Source organism: Protopterus annectens, chromosome 9.part0 (genome assembly GCF_019279795.1).
Source record: "Protopterus annectens isolate FY-2018-M chromosome 9.part0, PAN1.0, whole genome shotgun sequence".
NCBI classification, from domain to species: Eukaryota; Metazoa; Chordata; order Ceratodontiformes; family Protopteridae; genus Protopterus; species Protopterus annectens.
In genome coordinates this window covers 726,938,694-726,962,059 of record NC_056743.1, presented here as the reverse complement: position 1 = coordinate 726,962,059, position 23,366 = coordinate 726,938,694, and the positions used below count along the sequence as shown (strand labels likewise).

Below are 23,366 nucleotides of genomic sequence, written 5' to 3'. Positions count from 1 at the left end.
TTGCAAACTGGCTCTTCAGGTGTCATCTGTTTTTTCAGGTGATTAACATCCCTTCAGAGCATAATTTAATGGCAAACTATTTGAGCACATCTAAGACTCATCCTCACAAATGGATGCTTTATAGGGAGGTATTTCTGGACATTGTACACCATGGGGTTCTCCTCAGGTAGATATTTTTGCCTCACAATTTTCCCACTTCTGTTAGAGTGTCCAAGTCCTCTGGCTTGGAGGATGGATGCCATGTCTTTTTTTCTTGGAAGGGGATGTTTATGTATGCTTATCTTCCTCTACTTCCCAGGGTCTTGCACAAGATAATGTGGAACCACACCCAAAATCTTGCTGGTGACTCCTTTTTTGGCCAGGTAGCATTGGTTCCCCCTTCTGTTTCACCTAGCCAGGAGAAATCACAAGTTTCCTCACAGTATGGATCTTGCACAGGGCAAGGTCTCTCTCATTCACCCTCACTTGTCCACACTTAGCTGACAATTTGGGTGTTAGGGTTTTGATTCCTTTCAGGCTTAAGATGTCTGAGAACGTGCTTCAGATTTTGCAGGAGGCTAGAAAACCCACTACTAGAAAATGCTATGTGGCTAGATGCAAGAGATTTTTGATTGTCACAAGCATGACCTGGACCCTTTTTCTGTAGGGATTTCTGTGGTCCTTTCTTATTTGTGTGAATTGCTCAGTGCTGGTTTGGCTTGGCATTTTGTTTAAAGTTCATTTGTCAGACATTTCTGCCTCTCTGCCTCTAAGTCCACATCCACCTTTGGTTCCTAGTTTTGAAATCAAACAAATTTTAAAAGGTGTCCTTCATATCAGGTTTTCAGAAAACCCTCTTACCCTTTCTTGGAACTTAATGTTGTTCTTGAGTGTTTGACTCCGTCTGCTTTTGAACCTGCCTTTTTATTCTCTGCAGCATTGTGTTTAGAAACCTATATTGTTGGTGGCTGTTCTGCCAGTGAGGTCTCTGAACTTCAAGCACTCATGATCGTTCCTCCCTTTTTCACTTTTTACAAAGATAGTGTGTCTCTTCGTGCCAGTCCTTCTTTTATGCCCAAGGTGGTTAATGATTTGTCCTTGACCCAGTCCATTCATCTTCCCTCTTTTTTTTTTCCCTTCTCCACAGACTTCTATTGAGTGTGTACTGCACACAGAGTGGGATCATGGTCAAATGGGGCCCTAGGCAGGGTAAAGGATCATCCCCGGTAACATTTTTTTTTAACAAAACTGTTGCGCATGGTAAACTGACTTAGCATAAGTAGCAGTAAACTTTTCTTCCCTTGAAGCTCACAATTCCTTAAAAAAGCACTTGTAACTCAATTCCTTGTAAATGCACTTGACACTCAACTCTTTGAAAATGCACCTGAAACTCAACTCTCTTAAATTCTAAATATTTTAACAGCTTGGTGGTTGATGTAGAAGATTCAGGCTGCTGTTACTTGTAGCAAAGATATAGGGATTGAGCTTGAGCAAATTAACAACACCTGCTGTCCCTAAGTGGGGCATTTTACGCACACACACACACACACACCAGCAGAACATGAATGGAATCTTACTTGCTGTAGAAGAATATGAGTGAATTTACATTCATTCCACGGAATATTTAAAGAAGAATATTTAAAACAGCTGTTTGGACTTCCATAAATTCCATTTTCAAGCAGTAAACATTAGGCTGTTTACTTAGGATCAAAGCAGGCTTTGCATCTGCAGTCCTTTATGGTGTTGTAGTTCTTCTACCCTAAACTTCAGCTCAGAGTAGCTGCTGCTTTTGTATTCTGCCAAGTTTGTTGACTTGTAATGCTGCAGTAATTGCTATGATGAACACAGTGTGGTTGTGTGATTTCATATTCATACCAACAAATGTTCACAAATCATGCTTTGCAATCTTCCAGCCACCTTTTCTTTCTTTCCCAGCAACTCTTAGGCTTTGGGGAATACCTGCTCCTTGTTTTTATCGTACTGTAGGTATCACCATTGCTAAAATAGGGTTCTTTTCAACCTTCTATGCGTAGAACCAACTATCAAACGTGCGTTTTGGAGAAAGAGGTCTCCCTTTCCATGCAGAAAAAGAACTGAAGATGGTGAAACTTGCTGTCCTGTGTCTACCAGAATGAGGAGGAGACTGATCTACTTTGGGACTTCCAAAGTTCTGAAAGTCAAGTCAGAATGGCAGACGTGTACCTTTGGCTAAAATGGCCCTCTATGATGAATTAAACTCAAGTGATAATGCTTCTGTTTGGACATCTGATACTACAATGTTTTTATCACATAGCTGTACTTTATACAGACCTACTACCTGCTCCATGTTAGATTTCAACAAGAGCACCACAGTACTGTGAAGTATACAGTCTTATTGCCTAATTATTCTTGGTATTTCTCTAAACTTTAATAAGTCCAGCTTTTTGGCCCCTCATATAGATTTTGTAGGGGCAGCAGTGAGCAACAAATCAGTCAGATTATGTTTTCCACAGGGAAAACAGTAAGAGTTCTCTTCCTGTACTTCTGACAGCAGGCACAAGAACTTGTTTGAAAGGTCTTTCTTGAAATTACAGTATAACATGCATGCTTCCATCCTGCCATACTTGTGTAGAATTCAATGGGACACCAAAAATCTCTAGGATCAGCAGCACCCCCCTCTAGCAAAAAAAAAAAAAAAGAAAAGAATCTCCTGCTGATTCTCACTATCCAGAGGGAGTTCAGAAGTTGAGCTCATGAGGTGTAGGCCAGGTAGTTGGTGCATTTTTGTAACCTTTAAGGGTTCTTGAACCGTAACCACAGATGCTTCAAAATTTGCTTGAGGGAGTAGGTGGGCAAGGACACAAAATTTATCTGAGTGCCAAGTTCAGGTACAGCAAAACAACACAGAAGCAAGCAGAAAAAAAATGAAGGACATTCTGCTATTATCCATGGCCTGTAGCATTTGAAGTTGGCATGGAAGCCAGGTACCTTGAAAGTAGTAACAGAAAGTACTAGTGTGTTGCAGTATACCACAAGCAAGGAAGGAAATATGTTTGCCAACTCTGCAGATGGGGGCCATGGTGGCTTTATTTCTGATTTGTAGGCTGGAGTTTTATATTTCAGTCTCCTGCCCCCTTTAAAACAACATTTCTTAGGAGGCTAGATGAACAAATCCTCTGAGCTTGTTTTCCTCCCAGACTACCATTAACTCAAGACCTTTTGTTCGAGGTCCACATACAAGGGAAAGTGGGCAGCAACTGCTTTCTGAACACCTTGGAGCAAGGTGCTGCTTTATGCATTTCCACTTTCTTTCTTCTTTCACTTGTATTGCTAAAGATAAAAAGAGCAAGGATCATTGAGAGATTTTGTCAAAGCCAGCCTTAGTTCACCCAGCCACGCAAGGTTATAAGGGAAGGAGCCCTGACAACTCCAATGCTGTACACATTACAAACTCATTAAAGAAAGTACTAGTGCACCCAAATCTGTACAGTCAGCCCGGATAACAAAAAAGCTTAATTTTCCAAGGAGACTTCCTCTCCATAGGAGTGGTCTCCATCCTGCATGAGGCCAAAAGAAAAATATGTAAAACTTACCTGATAACGTGAAGAAAATTTATTTCTGGTGCTCACCATAGAACCTGCAGCTGCTTATCAAAAAATTCTGCATTTCTTTTAGCAAATTTCTTTGATAATGGCATTGGTTATGCCTCCTTTAAGGTTCTTTGCTTGTCAGTGGTTGCATCCAGTTTTGTGTGTGGATCCTCATTTAAATATCATTATTTGTAATGTTTGTTTACTTGTCAGAATGCTCCATAAATAACATGGACAATCTGAATGCATTATTAGCCTCCAATGAGCTGGTTACTGAGACTGATGCTAGAAAAATGCACCACATGCTGTGCAACTTTTTAGCTAGGTGTTCATATATTGCATTCATTTTTTTTCTTTTCCTTTTTTCCTTTGTTCTTAGATGTAGCATGCATTATTTTCATCGATCACTTTAAAAGTTATCCATGACATCGCTAAAAATTTTCTAAGCTTTTATTGCATTTATTTATTCATTTTCTTTTTTTTTAAATTTATTAAATTTGGTAGAGCACTGATCAGAAATGTTAAATTTGTTTCCAATCAGGAAAGAAAATAAGAAGATATAAAGAAGCAGAGTTACATAATCAAAACAAATTTTTGTAGTTTGCTTTTCACCCTGTTGTTCATTAACAGTTGAGGTGGTGCTAGACAGAGTCCCACATGCATTAACTTCTTTGCTCAAGATTTCTGGACAAAGTCAAAAATAATAGGGGCAAAGGTCCAAAATGAGGATCAGCTTTTAAATATTACGCTAATTCACATAAAAAAAGAATAGTACAGGTCTTGCATTGATATGCATTTTTGTATAGTATGTATGAAACCTTAATGTTCAGTGATTTGAAGGAACTTTACACAGAACAGACAAACATATGCAGCAAAATCAGGGACAGTTGGAATATACAGAGTCCCTGCAAGACTATCAGTTTTTGCATTAATGCGGTATGACAATCCTCATAGCTATTGCTAACACTCTTTTTAAGTAATATTCTTCACTGTTTGACTAGCTATGTCCTCTTGTGTATTAAATCGCAGATGGTATAGACAGACGTACATCTAAATTCCCTTTCATGCACAAGTCTTCTGAATGGCCGACTTTTAAATTGTATACCTTTTGTCAGATATCATCTACCTGAAATCAACTGGACGTATAAGTGAATTTAAGTACACTTTTATCTGTTCTTTTTCATATAGCTCTGCATTTAATTTATTTATTTATGTTTCTCACTGAATATTAACTCAACTGAAAGCTGTGGCCGTCTCTCTACAGTTCCCCACTCACCCACCCTCCCTGTTCTTGTTCTGGTGTTAATGTTGCTGGCTTTGAAATTGCCCACCCCTCTTGTAAATTTGTATTTGGATACTCCTTCTGGGCCCATCTCATTTGCTCACTCAACTGAGTGCAGTGAGATCATATTTTGATTTCAGGCACTCCTACTGTGTACAAAGAGAGCATTTGGGAAGGACAACCCCTGTAGCCTCTTAATCTTGCTCTGTTCCCTCCCTCAAAAAAAAAAAAAAAAAAAAAAAAAAAAAAAACTAAATAAAATCTATACATATTTTATAGAGCTGCTCTTACTGTAACTGTCTTAGTTGCTGTTCTGCGTGCTATCTATTCAGTCGCTCTTACTCTGCACTTATTACTGCTTGTTATTAGCCTTCTAATTTTCTGCCGTCTGCACTTGTTTTTTAGCCATTTGTTAATTTAATTGCATTTATTTAAACTGTATTTGCCGTAATATTGCTACACACTCGTGTGCTAGCCTGCACTGCAATTTGAATTGTATTTACTGCTGTTTTAGCTGCTTTTCTGTAAAAAAAAAAAAAAAAAAAATTCTAAGCTTGTTTCCTTCCTTTCCTGTAATTAGTCTAGTCCAGATACAGACTTGCTGTATCCAGGACTGTTGGTAAGCTTCTGAGCCCCCCAAGCCTTTCTGTGTTGGAGGGAAACCTTCTAGCTTACCAGTGGGAGTGGTAAACACTACGTAGCCCATCTACCATGGGAAGAGTGGGTTTTGGCCCAGAAATTGTAGTTCATTGGTCGTTTGGGCAGTTTTTCCATCTCTTTCTACTTTCTGGTTTAAAAGCCTGTGTTTGCGTTTGGTCCCCGCCTTTCCTCTTAAGTAGTGTAGTCTAGGTACAGATTTTCTGTATTCAGGACTGTTGGTAAGCTTCTGAGCCCCCCAAGCCCTTCTGTGACGGAGAGAAGCCTTCTAGCTTATCAGTGGGAGTGGTAAGCACTAGGTAACCTATCTACCACAGGAGGAGTGGTTTCTGGCCCAGAAATGATAGTTTATTAGCCGTTTGGGAAGCTCTTCCATCTCTTTCAACCTTCTGATTTATAAGCCTGTGTTTGCGCTTGTTTCCTGCCTTTCCTGTTACTAGTCTAGTCCAGGTACAGATTTGCTGTATCCAGGACTCTCTGTAAGTTTCTGAGCCCCGAAGCCTTCTAGATTATCAGTGGGAGTGGTAAGCATTAGGTAGCCTATCTACCACAAGGGGAGTGGTTCCTGGCCCAGAAATAGTAGCTATTGGCCGTTTGGGCAGTTTTTTCCATCTTTCAACTTTCTGGTTTAAAAGCCGCACTTGCGGTTGTTTCCCTCCTTTCCTGTAACTAGCCTAGTCCAGATACAGCGTTGCTGTATCCAGGACTGTCGGTAAGCTTCTGAACCCCACAAGCCCTTCTGTGTTGGAGGAAAGCCTTCTAGCTTATTAGTGGGAGTGGTAAGCACTAGATAGCCTGTCTACCACAAGAGGAGTGGTTCTTGGCCCAAAAATTGTAGTTTATTGACCATTTGGACAGCTTGTCCATCTCTTAACTTTCTGGTTTAAAAAAACACATCTGCGCTAGTTTCCCATCTTTCCTGTAACTAACCTACTGGGAAGCAATAGAAAGCCTTAAACTGATACAAGCCTTCTAGCTTAGAAGAGAGACTTTGGAGTGATTAAGTATCGGTTTTCTGTACTTAACTGTTTTCCGCCTAAAAGCTGATTTTCCAGCGTTTATTGTGATTCAAAAGCTTGTTTTTTTTACATATTGTACTTATTTGACTGCCTGCACTTTTAAAAAGTCGTTTTTTTGTTTAAACAAGTTGTTTAACTGTTGTAGGCTACAGACTTAAGTGCAATAGCCTTTTCTGATTGTTTGTAGTCGTTTAAAGCTGTTTTAAGCGTATTTTTTACTGACTTTGCCTTATCTTTTCAAAAAAACAAACAACAAAATAATTCCTTGTTTCCCGCCTTTCTAAGCTAGTATAGTCCAGTTTTCAGGCTAGTGCTGAATTCAGGGCTGTGTTACAAGTTTCTGAGTTGTCCATACCTTACTTGGATAGAAGGAAGTTTCTCAGTTGACCTGTGAGAGAGGGGAGCTTTGAGCAGCCTGTCTGTCCCTGGAGGAGTGGTTCCAGCCTAGAAGTTAGTGGGTATTGGCCATTTTGAGCTAATTTCTATCTCTTTCATTTCCCTGCTATAAAAACCGTGTTTCAACGGTTTTGTGTCGGGCAGTGCCGGTTAGCTAGGGTTAAATTATTCCTGGCTCCACTAAGTCTCCTCTTCGGTTTTTCCCTTGAAACTAGTCTAACTCTCAACCTAAGCACTCAAAAAGCATCCTATATCCCAGCACTTGATCAATCCTAATAGCAAGCACTTATATACCCCGACACTTGATTGCCCAGTAGGGCAAGGCTCTTTATTCACCCCTCACCAACCAAGCAACTAAGCAGCTCACCCTACTATTCAGGCATGACCAAAGGGCAATTTCAGGTGTACTTTCCAGTCTAGCTGGTGAATCTGGGTATCCTGAGGCAGTGTTACAACTGCCTCATGTACACAGACAACCCTCTCCTCCTACTACAAAACACTAACATATGAGAGAGATGCAATTATACAGCCAAATTGGAGGCTAAGCCGTCTCCACCCAAGACTGGAACATACAGTCAAGAGGAGAAGGTTAACACTTGCACCGTACCTCCAGCCACACGTAGACCTACTAAACCAGCACTGGCAAAAATTACACATACATACACAAAATTATACTCGGAGGCTCTAAATAAAAACCTGCAAAAGCATCAGGGGCTTCCAAAGCAGACACTCAAACAACCTGCACCTCCCGTCACAAACCAGACAACACATAAAACACAAAATCAGTGTGCTACACAATCACAGCCCTTAAGGCGAAATAACATACCTAACACACTAGTAATAGGTGACTCTATAGTCAGGCACACTGATGTCCCACTCACTAGGCTGGACAAGCAGAAGGTTACTGTTAGCTGCCTGTCGGGAGCCAGAATCCACCACATAACACAAGCACTAAAGTCACTCCAGAACAAGTACAAATATGACTCTGTCATTGTTCATGTTGGTGTGAATGACCTGAGACGCACCTCCCTGGACTACATGAAAAGAGACATGGAAGAGCTTTCTGATCATGTAGCCCAGGCTGGTATGACCCTGACCCAAGAATGATACCTCAGTATTAAGAAAAAAATTATCAATTTCAACAATCGGCTAAACTTTTGGTGTCATGCAAAGGGGATCCAGTGTCTTTCAGCCTGGGACGACATGCTCGTCAAGCCACGTTGCTTCGCAAGAGACTGCTTGCACCTGCCACCCCTAAGCTTTTGAATACTGGCCAAGGCTCTTGCTGCTCCCATAGTGCCTTTTTTAGATAAGACTCAAAAGTCAAACCCACCTCCGTAAACAGCACAATTAACAAAACATTGAGGGTTGTGCTACTCAATGCCAGGAGTTTAAATCTCAAAATGCACTCGCTCAAAGCGCTCCTCATTATGGATAACGTCGACATCTGTGCAGTAACTGAAACCTTGTTCAAGGAACTCGTACCACACATTTCGGCCACAGAACACGGACTGAAACACAAAAGTAGGGGATGCATCCATATTCATCAAGGATACCTAAGCCTCCAGGTTAGTGGCACAGCATAATACCTCTGAGATCATCCATGTGCAACTAAATCTGCAATGCAAATTGTGGCCTGCTGCAGATCACCCTCCATGACCCAAGACCACCACTCTACCTTTCTGGTGACACTGGAAAACACGAAGGTCCTACCGAACACCCTGATATTGGGCGATTTCAATTACCCTACCATTAACTGGGAAAACTACTCTAGTACAAACTCCCAGGCCCAGCACTTCCTAGAATTCATCAACTCAAATGCCCTGGATCAGCTGGTAAACTCCCATACCAGAGGTGAAAACATATTGTGGACCTGGTCTTTACAAACATGGGCGACAGGTGTTCCACATCGGAGGTCAACCCATCACTGGTTAGATCAGACCATAAACTAATCACTCTGGGTGTCTACACCCCACCACCTCCAACTAAGGAAACCACAGTAAAAAATTTTCTAAAGCGAACTTCACCTTACTTAAGACAGAGGTGGTAAGTTTCACAGCCCTCACGCTAAAGGATAATGCTGCCCAAGATGCAGAAACCTTTACAAATGCACTCTATGAGCACCTACAAGGATGTATGGATTTTGCCATCCCTAGCAAAACCAAGACTGACTCCTCTAAGAGAAGGAAACTAGTCTGGTGGACCCCTGCCATAAACAGGCTATACAATAGAAGGAGGAAACTAGTTCAGAAAAAAAGCAAATCCCAAGATCAATCAGTAGCAGTAAGAAACTAAGGTCCCTCATAAAATCATCCAGGGCTAATGTCGAAAGAAAAATAGCCAAGGATTCAAAAGATAACCACAAAGCCTTCTTTAGCTATGTTAAGAATCTAAGTGGCAACTCGCAGAGATGCACTGAACTAGTGCAAAACAGCACAAAATATACTGAACCTACTGATATTGCCAACATCCTGGCAGATAGATTCAGTGCAAACTTCACCCCGAAAAGGGCCCACAACAATACTGGAAAAGTGTAGTGTCCCGGAAATCACAGACGCACAGGTGAAAATAGCCCTTTCAAAAGCCAAAAACACAGCGTCAATGGGGCCAGATGGTGTCCCAGGCTGTGTCTTGCACAAACTATAGAACAAACTAACCCCACCACCTAAACACGCTGTTCAACCTCAGCCTCTCCATAGGCTATGTGCCCATAGAATGGCGCACAGCAACGGTTATTCCACTCCACAAAGGAGGTGCCACAACTGACCCTGTTAACTGTCGCCCCATAAGCCTGACTGGCCTGGTCTGCAAGGCTATGGAGTGCATGATCATGGAACTCTTTTTAAAGGCATTGGGAACCTCCAAACACTTGACCCGACCCAGTTCGGCTTTAAGAGCAGATCATGCCTACTAAACCTGGTTGACTTCTTCGAGACAGTCACCAAGGCCATAGACAAGGGAAAGGTTGTTCACACAGCCTATCTTGACCTTGCCAAGGCTTTCGACACCATTCCCCACTTGGGTATTACAAAAAACTCACCAGCCTGAACATAAACTCCTACGTCATGAAATGGGTTGCCAACTGGCTTACAGATAGAACTCACACGGTAAGAATAGCGAGCTCCAAGTCCGACTCTAAACCAGTCACAAGTGATGTCCCGCAAGGCTCGGTCCTGGGACCCCTACTGTTCATCATATACTTCTCGGAAGTACAGGCAAACACAGGAGGACTATGGCTAACCAAGTTCGCTGATGACTGCAAACTAGGAGCCATAATTGACTCTCCGGCTGACACGGACATCATCCAAAAGGGCCTTACTGAGGCGGACACCTGGTGTCAAAGTCATGTCCTCAAGCTAAATGCCAAAAAATCAATAGTCATCCCGTTTGGCAAAAACAAAACACCCATGAATTACCACATAGGTGGCAGCCCCCTTAATACAGAAGAGGTAATAAGAGATCTGGGGACCCAGGTAGATAGTAATCTCTCCTTTGACAACCATATTGCCAAAGTAGTTAGGAAAACCCTTCTGTGTGGCCCTTCTAATTACTAAAGGGTTTGCATCTAGAAATAGAGGTTATAGTGCCCCTCTGTTCGTCACACATCAGACCCATCATAGAGTACAATGTCCAATTCGGGATGTACCTCACAAGACACTTTCAACAGCTGGAGACACCACAAAAGTACCTCACCAAGAGGATTACTGGCCTCAAACATATGTCCTATGCAGCCCGACTGAAAAAACTCCGGCTTTAATCAGTGGCGTATCGCTTACTCAGAGGTGATCTCTGCCTGACTTACAAAGCCATGTCCAACTTAGAATTGATGGACATGCTCCACCTAAAGAAATCCAAGTCACTGCGAGCCACGTGCTCTAGTGAGCTAAACCTTGCCACGACAATAAATAGAACATGCTGGAGGGATAGATTCCTGTCACAGAGACTCCCCATGCTTTGGAACAAAATTCCAAACTACATTAGGCAGAGCGCCTCACTAACACTCAAGAGAAACCTTGACGAGTGGATGGGTAACAGAAAATACACCCCTGGGATCACTTCATTGGCTCTGTTTGACAGAGGATCAATTAATTAATCAATGGGGCAGTGGAAGCCGACACATTCTGGCTAGGCTTATAAATGCCCTCGGGCAGATAACCTAGTACCTACCTATGATAACAATGCATGTTTTGTCTTTAGAATGTAGGCTTAAATGCGCCAGTCACAGTAGCATTATTTCAGTCAACTTGCTTAGCTTCCTTGAACTGAAATAAATTTCTTTCCACTTGACTGCATGGGTGACCTGGTATTAAGTGTGCAGTCATTCTTTCCTAAGGATTTTGTTTTACATGATACCACCCAGTTCACTATTTAATCTAGGAAAATGTAAGTAAATTTAAAAATGGTATTCTACTGTGGACATTTGTTGTCTCCTGTGATCTAATAACTGAAAAGACTGTTGCTGAATAGCAATCTTAGAAGTGAAAGGAATGCATACTGCAGAACTGTTTTGGAAATTGTAATTTCCTTGTTAAATTTTAATGCTGTATATTATAACACAGCTGTATGTCCAGTGTAAGAAATGTTTCCCACAGCACATTAGCTCTTACCATAACAGCCTGGGTAACAGACAGGTAGTCTGTTAGTGTGTATTGCTTACTTTTTTGTTAGATAGTTCAAAGAAAATGCTACAAGGATGTGAAATTACTTATAAATGTATTTATTTGCTATTCCCATTTGTCTTCTCAGTTCTTTGGGAACTGCTATTTTTGTGGCTTTGAACATTAAGACCTGAATGATGAATGCAGCTAATTTCTTCATCATTCAGTTTTCTAACTTTGTGAGCTCATTACAACTGTCATTGCTACGATGTTTCATAGTTCATAGATGTATACTAGACTACCTGCCTCGGAGGGCTATTTTAAGCATAGCCATTTGCCTTTAGTCAGAATCAAACTCTGTACCTTGTGTCTATGAATCAAAGACCTTAACCATTATGCCAAACCCACCTAATTACTTATGGGCAGTTACTAGAGACAGACATTTGTTCTGCCAGTTTTTTTTTTTTCAGAACTTCCACAGATGTTTCAAAGAGAATATGGACTTGTCCCCTAGCCAAGCAACAAAAGGAGGAACAGCTCACACCAAACGTCTCTTCCTTTTTTTGCCAAAGGAAACTATCAGTTAAAAGGTCCACCTGTCATTTTAAGAAAGTTTCTGAAAACGTTTGTTCCAAAGGAAGCTGATGCTACTTCTATGTGATCTAAAGATATCAATAAAAGACCGACCCAGAACCATTTTCATCCAATTTCCTTAGTGACACTCAAATTTATGTGCTGGAAAACCTTGGTAGTTATCTCATCAGTTTAAAAGGATCTCTGAACCATGGACCATTATATGCAGGGTGCTATATGCAGTCTTCCTTAAGGATTGATTGTGCCTGAGGGCCAGCCCTCCCTCACGCCAAGTGGCCTTTCGGCTGGCTCTCAATCCAGGTATTTGGCTGCTGGTTGTCTGTCCTTAACTCAGAAAATAGGATAGGAAAGTGTGCTTGGATATATGTAGGTAGCTCAGATGTGTTTCTAGAACGCTGGATTTCTGCCAGACAAATCAGCTCTTTGTATTATTCATGGTAGGTGAAAGAGCACAGGCTGTTATCTCAACAGACTTTTTCTAACTGGTTGCCTGACTGCATCACTTTCTGTGAGTTAAAATAATGGCAGAGTCCCATTGTGGGGGGTCTAATAGAGTGCATTCAACCACGGCAGAAGCTACCTTGGCATTCTTCAGGAATGTATCGTTTCAAGGAACTGAAGCAGTTGCTTGGACATTTGTTATTAATTTTTCAGCCATTATAAAGCAGATATGTTGTCCAGGACATTTTCCACTGCCGTCCTTCAGGGCTTGTTAGAACAACCACCACACCAAAGAGCCATGTAAATGCTTCAGTACATTTCCCATAGATAAAAAATAGTACTGCAGCGGTGGTCCTTGTAATGAATGTAGTACATTTGTGTGAGCAGCATCACTACATCAGTAGTTGATTGAGTAGTAGGGTCACTGCTGCAGCATAGTCTCCTCCTCCTTATCCTGTTTGATTTTCCTGATCTTACTAATCTACGTCTCTGGGAGGGGAGGATGATTAGGCCAAATCATAGAATATAAAGCCCACTTTGGCATGTTTCTGTCCAGATACATGCAGTAACTGGAATGCCCACAGAGATACTCTACTAGAAGGATACAAGGCCTAAAGAATATGTCCTACATGGAACAACTCGTAGCTCTGTCACTATACTGTGCATTCTGCAGACTGCCAGGAGATGACCTGTGTCTGGCATACAAGGCATCCTCCCATCTAGTACTGATAAATTTACTGCACATCAGCAAGTCATATGACATCAGAAGTACTTTGTCTAGGGATCTAAGCCTCTTCTGTAAGATCAGCAGACTAGTTTGGATGGACAGGAGTTTCTTTCAGAGGATGCCTCTACTCTGGAACAGACTCCCCATCCACATAAAACAAAGTTCATCCCTGTCCATATTCAAGCGCAGCTTGGACCATAGATGAGAATTGGAAAATTTACCCCAGGACTCTGCCCCCTGTATTGCTAATGGACAGAGGCAGTTCCTGAATGCTTTATCAGAAGCATATGTTCCCTCAAGTTACCCATGATATTATCCCAGTTATTCTCATCGGGGGTAATTTACATGGGATGTGCAAGGCCAATCTGTAACCAAATTGGATAGGTTAATTCAAGCACAAAAAGGGAAATTGGCTAGGCTTAAAATGGCCTGCAAGGGCAGCTAGCCTAGTACTTGCATATAAACCTATAAGACAACTTATTTCTAGTTTGGGTGTGATTAGAGTTGCATTCCACTTATGAAAGAAAATGTTACTGGTGGTGTACCACAGGGTTCAGTGTTGGGCTGTCTCCTGTTTAGCAACTGTTTTTCAAAGCTTCAGGCCAATACTCCTGGTCTGTGGTTATCCAAGTTTGCAGACAACTGTAAATTGGATGTTATTTAATCTTGATGAAAGGACAATAGTCTCAAATTAATGTGAAAACATGTAGTGTAGTTCATTTTGGTAAAAGAACCATGGTTGCATACCCATCCAATCAAAAAGCTGTTGTAATGGAAGTACATAAATTTGATAAATTTGTTATTGTTTAACCATCCTCTCTCCGCAGTAGCTAAGAAAGCCGTCTGTCTTGCTCATCTAATCTCCAAACGCATCCCCTCTGTATCCAGAGAAGTCTTAATTCCCCTTTACTCCTATTTTATCTGACCCATTATTGACTGGGCATGTATATGTCTAAGCATATCAGTTAATTTGAAAGACCTTAATAGATTTGTAACTAAAAAGATCAGTGGCCTAGAGAAATCTTATCAGGACAGACTTGCCTGCCAGCTGTCTGTACTCAGTCTCTGTATGGAGATCTGTGAATAGCCTTTTGAACCATGAAAGATCCAAACCTCTTTGGCCTATTCCCTTGCAGAACAAATGATGCTTTGACTGAAATTACTGTAGTATTCCTGACACATGGGTGGTCACCACTGACGTCCGATCTGGGTACCAAAGCCGAATCCTCAGACTAACTTGTCACCAGCCCGAATGCAGATTGTGCATCCATTGGAATGTTCACTGTTTGGTCATTGGTACTTTTGTTTTGATCACTTATCTAGATAAGTGCCTCAGTGGGTAATCTTCCTTCTTAAGTTATTTTGTTGGAAATTGTTGGATGTCAGTTAGGAGTGGTAAGTGTGAGTTTGATAGGCAGATTCCATACAAGGACTTTCATATCAGTGTCTTTTTTTTCTATAGGCCTGGACCAAGATCAGAAATCTTGCTCAGTCTGTCAGTCTTTCATTTCCGAACTCCATAGGTCAAGGCTTTCCACTCTCAATACCTTTCTAGAGATCTAGTGTCTTAAATGCTTGGCCCAGTCCAAGATGGCTGACTCCACGTCCTCAAACGTCACCCTGCTGCAGAAGAAAAAAAACTAGAGAGGCCTCAAACAGATCAGTAGTCTGTTTCTAACCCTGATGTACCCACTGAGGTTCCAGAACCTGCAGTGTGCCAGGCTACTTCTCAGTTGCCTGCTACTAAGACCCCATTGGAGGCTGATATAGCACCTGAAGCCCTGAAGAATGCTGATACCGCCAAAGAACTCCATTTCATTATTTCTGAGGGACCGCATGGGGTTCTTCAATTTTTACTTGGGGAAGAGATTGTAAGCTCCCTAATAGAAGTCAGAAATGGTTCCAAACCTCCATGTCTTATCCAGGTGACGTCACATTTAAAAAGAAAAAAAACCAGAAGCCATAATGGCATGTGGCCTATCCCTCCACAGCAAGGGAAAAGGAGTGGATAGACTTTTCACAGGGGTTGTTTAAAGCTATTATGTCTTTGAAACGTCCATCCTTTGGGTCTGTGCAACCACAGGCTACTCCTCAAAAGCTTACCCTGATTTCTTGTTCTGATGAAGAACAGGACTACAATTCTGATCAGTCTCTGGACTATTCCTCTTAGGTGCATTCTTCAGGACAAATCTCTTCTGATGAAGAGGACCCTCTCTCACCGGCTTTCCCTATTGAGGAAGCTTACTTTGGGAGACTGTACAGAACATGATGAAACACACTGGCAAGCCATACAGATCTCTGATGTTCGGAAGAGGTATTGCACCCTCTTGGAGATGAGTACCCCTGCCCCTTCTCCAAACACTCCTGTCCTTGAGGCTTTCCAGGATGTCTTTCAGTACATTTCTTCTGCACCTGAATCTCATCCACCAGCTTGTAAAGGACCAGGCAGGTTTTACAAAGTGCCTCATGAACTGCAATATTTATACAAGAGTCCAGTGGCAGACCCCATGTATATCTCTCTTCAGGTAAGCCCTTTAATCTTCTGTCCTGTGCTAATGCCCTACCAACAGACAAAGATAGTAAGGGTTTGAATAGATGAAGAAAGAAGGTTTATACCCCTGCTACCCTTCTTGCCTTTAGGACAATTAACTACCAAACTCAAATGACAAAGCAGTTTATCTCTGTTCTGCATTCCTTAAGCAAAGTTATACTGGACCCTCCTATAGCTGACTCTAAACATCAGATGTAAGCTTACTATTGCAGGCCACTGAAATAACCATATACAGTATTAACTGAAGTTATGATGCTGTGAGGGCTGCTGCCTCTCGATCTGTAATTTGCAGCTATGCATGGCTTCACAGTCATCCTATCCCAGAGGATTTCAAATCAAAATTTTAGACTCTCTCTTGAACAAAGACTTACTGTTTGGTCTTCAGGCTTTCCAGCCTGTTCAAAACTCTCCAAGACTAACTTAAGACCATGAAAGATTGCAGACAGATTCTACTGTCCTCAATTCCTAGATACCATAGGAACTACCAATCCAAATCTACATCCTTCATTAGAAGGGATCCTAGGACAGCTCAGAAACAAAGGAAAATCCCCCAGGGAAAGGTATTCTGAGAAGATTCCATTTGGAAGCAAAAATCTATGACTACCTTGGCAGCATCCCTTTTTCTGCCCCCAGTCTCATTGCTCCTATTCCCCAAAAGACTGTCACTCTCCCTGGCCAGGTGGGAAGGTATTACCACAGACAAGTGGGTCCTCTTCATTATCAAGGATAGTTATGCCATGTCTTGGGAAAATTTTTCCATTCTGAAAGGTATGCCACAACCTCCTTAAAACTGCATATCCCTTCTGGCCTCCATTATTCAAAACCTCTTGAATCAGAGCATCATCTAGCATGTCCTAAAGGACTTGAAGGAAACAGTTTTACTTCAGGATTTTTCTAGTCCTCCAGAAAAAAGAGCAGTGGAGATGCATCCTAGACCTGTCTCTCCTGAACACTTACTTGAAGGTTCCATCTTTCAAAATGCAGTCACGTCACACTCTTTTGTCTTTCATCCTCCCCAAGCTTTCTTAGCATCACTGCTTACATATATCTATTTGTCCTTTTTCCAGGGTATTATCCATGTTTTTCTCAGGCTTCTTTCATTTTCAGTTTACTGCTCTGCCTTTTGGTCTTCCCACAGCTCCAAGAGTGTTGACAAAAGTGTCTAGCTCCAGTAATATCTTTGTTTCGTTCAAGGAATCCATATTTTCTCCTACCTGGATGACCTACTGATCTAGGCACTCTCTCCAAAAATTCTTCTTTAGCGTCTACACTTCACCCCCAACTCCTGACAGGTCTGAGTTTCACTGTAAACTACAAAAAAATCTCATGTGGCCCTACACGGGATCTGGTTTTCCTGGGCTGCAGACTGAACACAAGAAAATTCTTACTGTCTTCCCCCAGGAAAAAGTTCAGTCTGTCCATTTTTTTTTTTTGCAAAAATCTATCCTCTGCAACCCATTATTCAGCAATGGAGATGCTAAAAACTTTGGGATTCATGGCAGCCACCATCTCTATGCTCCCACTGGCCAAACTTCACGTGAGAAAAATCCAATGGTACCTGAAGTCTGTGTGGTCCCAGCACATTCACCCCTTGGACACCATGATCCCCCTCCTCCTTTGTCTCAAAAAGGAGCTACTTTGTTGGAAGGGACAGGTTATCCTCAAACCAGGACTGCTTTTCACACCACCTCCTCCTCCTATTCACAGATTCACACAAATGCCACAGACAAGCTGTGGGAGGGCATGGATAGGATCGCACAGAGTGTATGGAAAATGGCAACTTTCATTCCTGAAGGAGCATATCAATCTGTAGGAAATTCGGGCCCTTCTGTAAGATCTTCACATTTTTGCCAATCTCTGGAAACCTGGGTCACTCATAGTGTACACAGACAACACCACAGTCAAGTGTTATGTAGACAGGGAGGCACCCGGTCTTACCAGCTGTGCAAGTTAGCATAGGAGGCATGGAACTTTGGCAACCCAAATGAGCATCCCTTTTCAGGGCAGTGTGCTATCAGACTCCCTAAACCACTCCCTAGAAGACCATCAACTAAGTCTTCTTCAACGAATAAGTTAGAAACACGGTATGATAAATTCATATCCCAGTGCATCTCCCACTGCAGAAACAAACATCCAGTAGAAAAGTACTCTGGCCAGCTTCAAGTTAAATCTCACTAATTGGATGGGCACCCTCAAATTCTTCTTGACATACCGTCCTTTAGGCTTTTCACATACAAGGACTGAAAAGGTTGTAGAGGGTTTGACTGACTGAGGACCAGGGTTAACAAGGTCCTTCACTCAGGGCACATTGATAAGTACTCATTAAATGGCAAAAGAAAAAAGAAAAATGGTGCGAGTTGCACCTTCTCTTCGCTATAACTAAGCGAGAAGTTCAGCCTCTCTCTCATGATGTCTGCATATTTGTGGAAGCTGGATCAGAAAATTAAATGCCCCCTCTGGCACATCCAGTAGATAAGCAATGCAGTGCTGATCCCCTTGTCTAATATGTAGTTACTGACATTAGCTGTACATTGGAAAATACATATTTCTGAAATAGCTGCTGCTTTTTTTTTTTTTTTAACATTTTCTTGAAAAATTAAAGTATCGAATATTTTTATGGCTTCTTCTTTGGCAACGTTAAGAATTATGTCTTACTTTACTTATACCAACTTCATGGCTGTTCTATCGGCACTCAGAAACAAATTGCATTTCTGGATTGAGAGACTCCAGTGAATTTCTGGTGTTTGCAAATTAGAATTTTTTTTTTATAATTTCAGATCTTCTAATAACATGACATCTAGAAAACAAGATTAGCTGATACATGGGGTATTTACTTACTTTGCTTCTAGAAAGTGCACACATGACATGTGACTTTCAGTAGCTAGGTATCATTATGTTTAAAGATAAAGATATGTGCCTCATATACTACACCACAGTCAAATAACGTTTTGAAAGGGATTTTAAGACCACCAAAGAGACTGACTGGCCCCTACTTCATGTTTAAATTTTGAGACAGAAGCTAACTGTGCATCCCTATGAGTGAGCTCAGTACAGCGACACTAAAGCACCTACCCTATAAGACCCTGTTTTTTTTACATTACCTCAGCAAGTGGAGTTTTTGACTACAGTTTAGTTTGCAAAGAGCCTTGACAGTTTCTCACAGGGATAAGGCAGTGATCATATCTAGGCCCTCCCATGTACAAGCTGGTGTCATTGTTAGGTGTAAACCAGACAGTTTGTCTTTATACTTTTTTTCTTGTAAAGTAAAAGCATTTTATCTAAACCATACAACACTGGGGAAAGATCTACAGCAGGACATTACATTGAAAGGAGAGATGAGAAAGTCTGACCAGCTGTCTTATTTTTTGTGCGCTAAGAAAGTACTTAGCATGTAAGTAGACTTCATCCAGTTTAAGTGACATTTTAAATTATTTTCTGTTAAAGATTGTAATGTAGGACATTGCAGTTGCAGATCAGAGGGCCCACTCTTTCCAATATATTCGTTACTACAGCGCCCCTCTTTTTTTTTCTCTTTTTTTTTTTATAGAAATGTCAAGCCAGAGTACCGGTGAAGCTGATACCTGGGCCACAGTTCCTACCTTTTACCTTTTCCAGACACTACAAGCTGGAAGTACAATCTAGGAATGTGGTAGATTTGGCACTGCTTTTTGTAAGACATTTGATCTCCTTTAAAGATCTGTGATTGCGCTACCCCTTAGGTAGCAAACCACTCTAGTACTTTGCTCTAGTTCTTATTCTGAATGTAGCACAGGTATATGAGCATACTCACATTGACAATTAATGTTTGAATATCAGAATCGCTGAATTATGTCCCCCCCCCCCCCCATATGAATGAGTCACTTGTCCTACTGGTGCATACCTTCAGGCTCCTACTACCTTCTGAGGAACTGAGGGTGGGATGAGGATGAGAGTACTATCATTTTTCCTCAGGTACTCTCTTTAGAGGCTATTGATGGTACTGCAAGATCTATTCCCTTGGTATTAGACAGGGACAAGCTGAATCAGAACTTGGTGCCCTGCCAGGTCTTTAAAAGTATTTTTTATTGGTTTTCTCATTACTCCATAAAAGAACAGAAGGTGACACAGTCTGCTGTTCCATTTTCTACTGAGAATCCTACTACCATCCTACATTGGGAGGAGGCGAGTTATGCTCTGGAGCATGTGGAATTCAAACATGTAAGAACAGGTGTCCACCTGTAGCCATTTTCCAGGTGTATCCACTTATTTTGCATTATTGACCTTGAAATCCAAACAATTTACTGTTAGTGAGTATTCCCAGATGGCTGTACTTTTCTGCCAAATGAGACAATGGACTTTTAAGCAGACCGATTTTACAAATATTTTTGTAATGACACTGTTTAAACTATTATTACAAAAGGTGACGGCTGAGCATATCTGAGTATGTATTTACGAGTGGGATGAGAATTTTGATAAAGGTGGTATTAACATGATGAAATGTGCCTTGCGGAGGTGCATCCTAAGACAGAAGAGATTGGGGGGGGGGGGCACTGATGTACAGTGTGTGATCTGTAAACTCAAGGGCATAATGTTTAGATGGGAAAAAATGTCATTAATACACAACATTGCCAATTTTCAGATGTGCTACCTTCACAGAAGAGTAGTCCTGAGTTATTTCAGAAAGTAAGGAAGTGACTACTTGATGACTTGCATTTTGCTGCAGGAACTACTCTAGAACTACTGCTTTCTATTGGTGGTTAACTTGTTTGGTTAAAAATTGAATGTAGTCCTCCTCTTTTTTTCAATTTATTTCTGCTTTAGGGATAAACTTAAAGTTGTTCTTGTTCCTGAAATCCTTTGGGAAAAAAAATGAACTGGAGGTCCTTCATCCATATGGTTGTTTAATCAGTTTTCTGCTTTCTTTTACAGGTAAGGAAGTCGCACATTCCTTATCGTGACAGTAAACTGACACGTCTTCTGAAGGATTCAATTGGGGGAAACTGCAGAACTGTAATGATTGCTGCGATTAGCCCTTCTGCTTTCAGCTATGATGATACATACAATACGCTGAAATATGCCAATCGTGCTAAGGAAATTAAACTTTCAGTAAGTGTCATCTTCAGGTACAATGCTAGGTAATAGCATCAGTTGTGGTACTACACTGTCATGATGTCAAAGAAAAAAACGGTCATTTTGTATAGTTTCAGTTTTATGCTTTTCATTGCACCATTCTTTAAAGTGGTTTTCATCTCCAGGCATGTACATTTGCATTTGTCTTCTGTTTTTTTACCCAAACCTGGCAATGAACTTTTTCTTTTATTGTTTGGGACACAGGTAACCCAAAAATTCAGGACTGTTACGTGTGCTTCAGTATTCTCATTGGTGCAGTTTTAAAGGGCTCACTAGAGGTGGCAACCTTCCCAGAGGCTTCCTAGAGAAAGGTACCATGGAAATAAGCACTGTTTCTAGAAGAATGGCTGTTAAGTGACAGTTAAAATTTGACACTATAGCACATGCAATGGTTCAGATGCTATCAGTAAACAAAAAAAATACATGCATTTGATGTTATCCATGTCACTCTTCCTCACCCTTGGGTCATAGGATCTGAGATGGCAACTTTGCAGACAGCTTCTAGGCTCGTCCCAGTTCCATGATCCCATGCTGCCGTGTAACCCCTCAGATCTCGTTTACCGCACTCAGCATCAGACACAGATTCTTTGGCTCTAGTAGGGGGTTAGTAGCCTAACTTTCTAATTCTTTCAGACTTTTCTCTTAATTTCTCTCCTTATTGTGTTTAGTCTTTAGGGTTGGTTAGTTATTTTGTAGGTAGTGTTTAGTCCTTCCCTCCCATTTCAGTGTTTTGTCTGTGGTTGCGTTGCTAGTAGTGTGTTTTGGCCCCCTTTTTATTTTCGGGCCTTTGTCCTCTTAGTATTATAGTTTTTGTTATTTAGTATTGCTGACTTTTCTCCTGGTTTATTGACCTTTGCCTTTCCTAACCAGGTTAACAATTTGGGGTGTCCCTTAGGCTTTGGCATTTTCTCACCCCAGTATGCAGGCAAGCCTGTGGGGTTTAAAAGGTGCTGCTCTTGCGGTCAGAAGATGCTTATGTCCAGGTCGCATGAGGAGTGCCTTTGTCTGGGCGATAATGGACACTGACCACCTGGAGGTTGAATGTGACATTTTTGCCCTGGCCAAGTGTCGGAATACATTTTTGCTAAAAGGTATGGGCCAAGGGGTTCCGTTGTCCCAGTCCTCTGCCAAGTCGGGATCCTCTGTTCTTAAGAAGCCCCCCCTCTCCCTTGGTTGCCTTTGTCTTCAAAAAAAGGCCAGGCTGTCTGATCCCAGCTCCTTAGATCCAACACCAACCTTGGCTCCGTCACATCTGATGTCCTTGGATTCTAGGTCCCACAACTCCCCCTCCAGATTCAGGACTTCGCTCCAAGGCAGTCAGATCTGAGGTCGCTGGAATCTACTCCCAGATTCAAGGCCTCCAGATCGAGGCCTTCAGATCCGTCTCCCTCAGATCTGAGTCATGTGGGATCCAAGCTTTCGGAGCCTCATTTGCCTTTGGATCCGAGGTGGTAGTTCTGAGATCAGTGTCGGATACCACTATTACTATACAGGACTCCCCATTGGGATCTTCGGATTTTCAGGCCCCCTGGAATGCATCAGGGAGAGGACAGGGATCCATAGAGGCCTTTCTGTCTCTAAACCTGTCGGAGTCTCTGACTGCTTCTGTTTGGCCTCCCCCTGGGCAGACAGAGTCTCGGGCCCATCTTGTCGCCCTGGAGTCCTTGGGTAGGGATTCTGGTCCTGTGTTTTTGGACCAGTCCCTTCCTATTCATGCTTCGGCCCACGACAGCTCAGGGCCGGTACTGCCAGTGGCCAGGAGGAGCTGGCATGCTCTGATCCCTCTGCTCAAGTGGGCTTGCCTGCTGGAAGTGCAGATGGGGCGTCATCCAGCCCTTTGGTTTTCTGAGTTGGTAGAGCGGACTTTTTCCTCCACTAATTTCCTCCCCAGCTTCCCAGGGACCATCCTGGCACCCTAGGGTGGACTCTTCTCATCCTGACCCCGGTCAGCCCTCTGAACTAGCCTTCAGGTGGGAGTGATCCCCCTTGGGGTCCACCTCTCTTTTGATTCCTCCCCTGAGCCCCCCTCTCCCCATGGAGGAGGTGCCTTGGAAGAGATCATGCAAGAGGAGCACCTAGACTCCCCTTCAGAGTCTCTTGCAGATACGGATCTCTATGAAGGGGATGGGTCTCCCTAGATCTCTGCCCGAGGATGTCTCCTTTGGAGACATCTTAGAAATCCTCAAGCTCAACAGCGGGTGGTTTTCCCTCACCCTGTTCTCAAGAGGAGTCCGTGTTCCTGAAGGCTTTCAGGATGGGACCATCTACCTCCTTGATCCCCACAAACTTATAAACCTTATTGCCTGCCGGGTGTGGAAGGAGCCGGACACTGTGAAGCCTGTTCCCAAGCGTGCTGCTAAATTTTTCAGCTCTCCATCCTACAAGATGTTTTTTGTGTTTCACTGTTGCAGTCATTACATTTGAGTAATCGGCTTGCAGGTTGC

General features: G+C 42.1%; 1 protein-coding gene across 1 annotated transcript in view; it reads left to right on the top strand.

Annotated features, from left to right (window-relative positions):
* The window catches only part of LOC122811485 (kinesin-like protein KIF18A), a gene marked incomplete in the record, with an annotated part of 1,576,798 nt that overhangs the window by 549,100 nt on the left and 1,004,332 nt on the right, over positions 1–23,366 (top strand). The window contains 1 exon segment of the mRNA XM_044083351.1: positions 20,722–20,898. Coding sequence (XP_043939286.1) covers positions 20,722–20,898 — 177 coding nt within the window.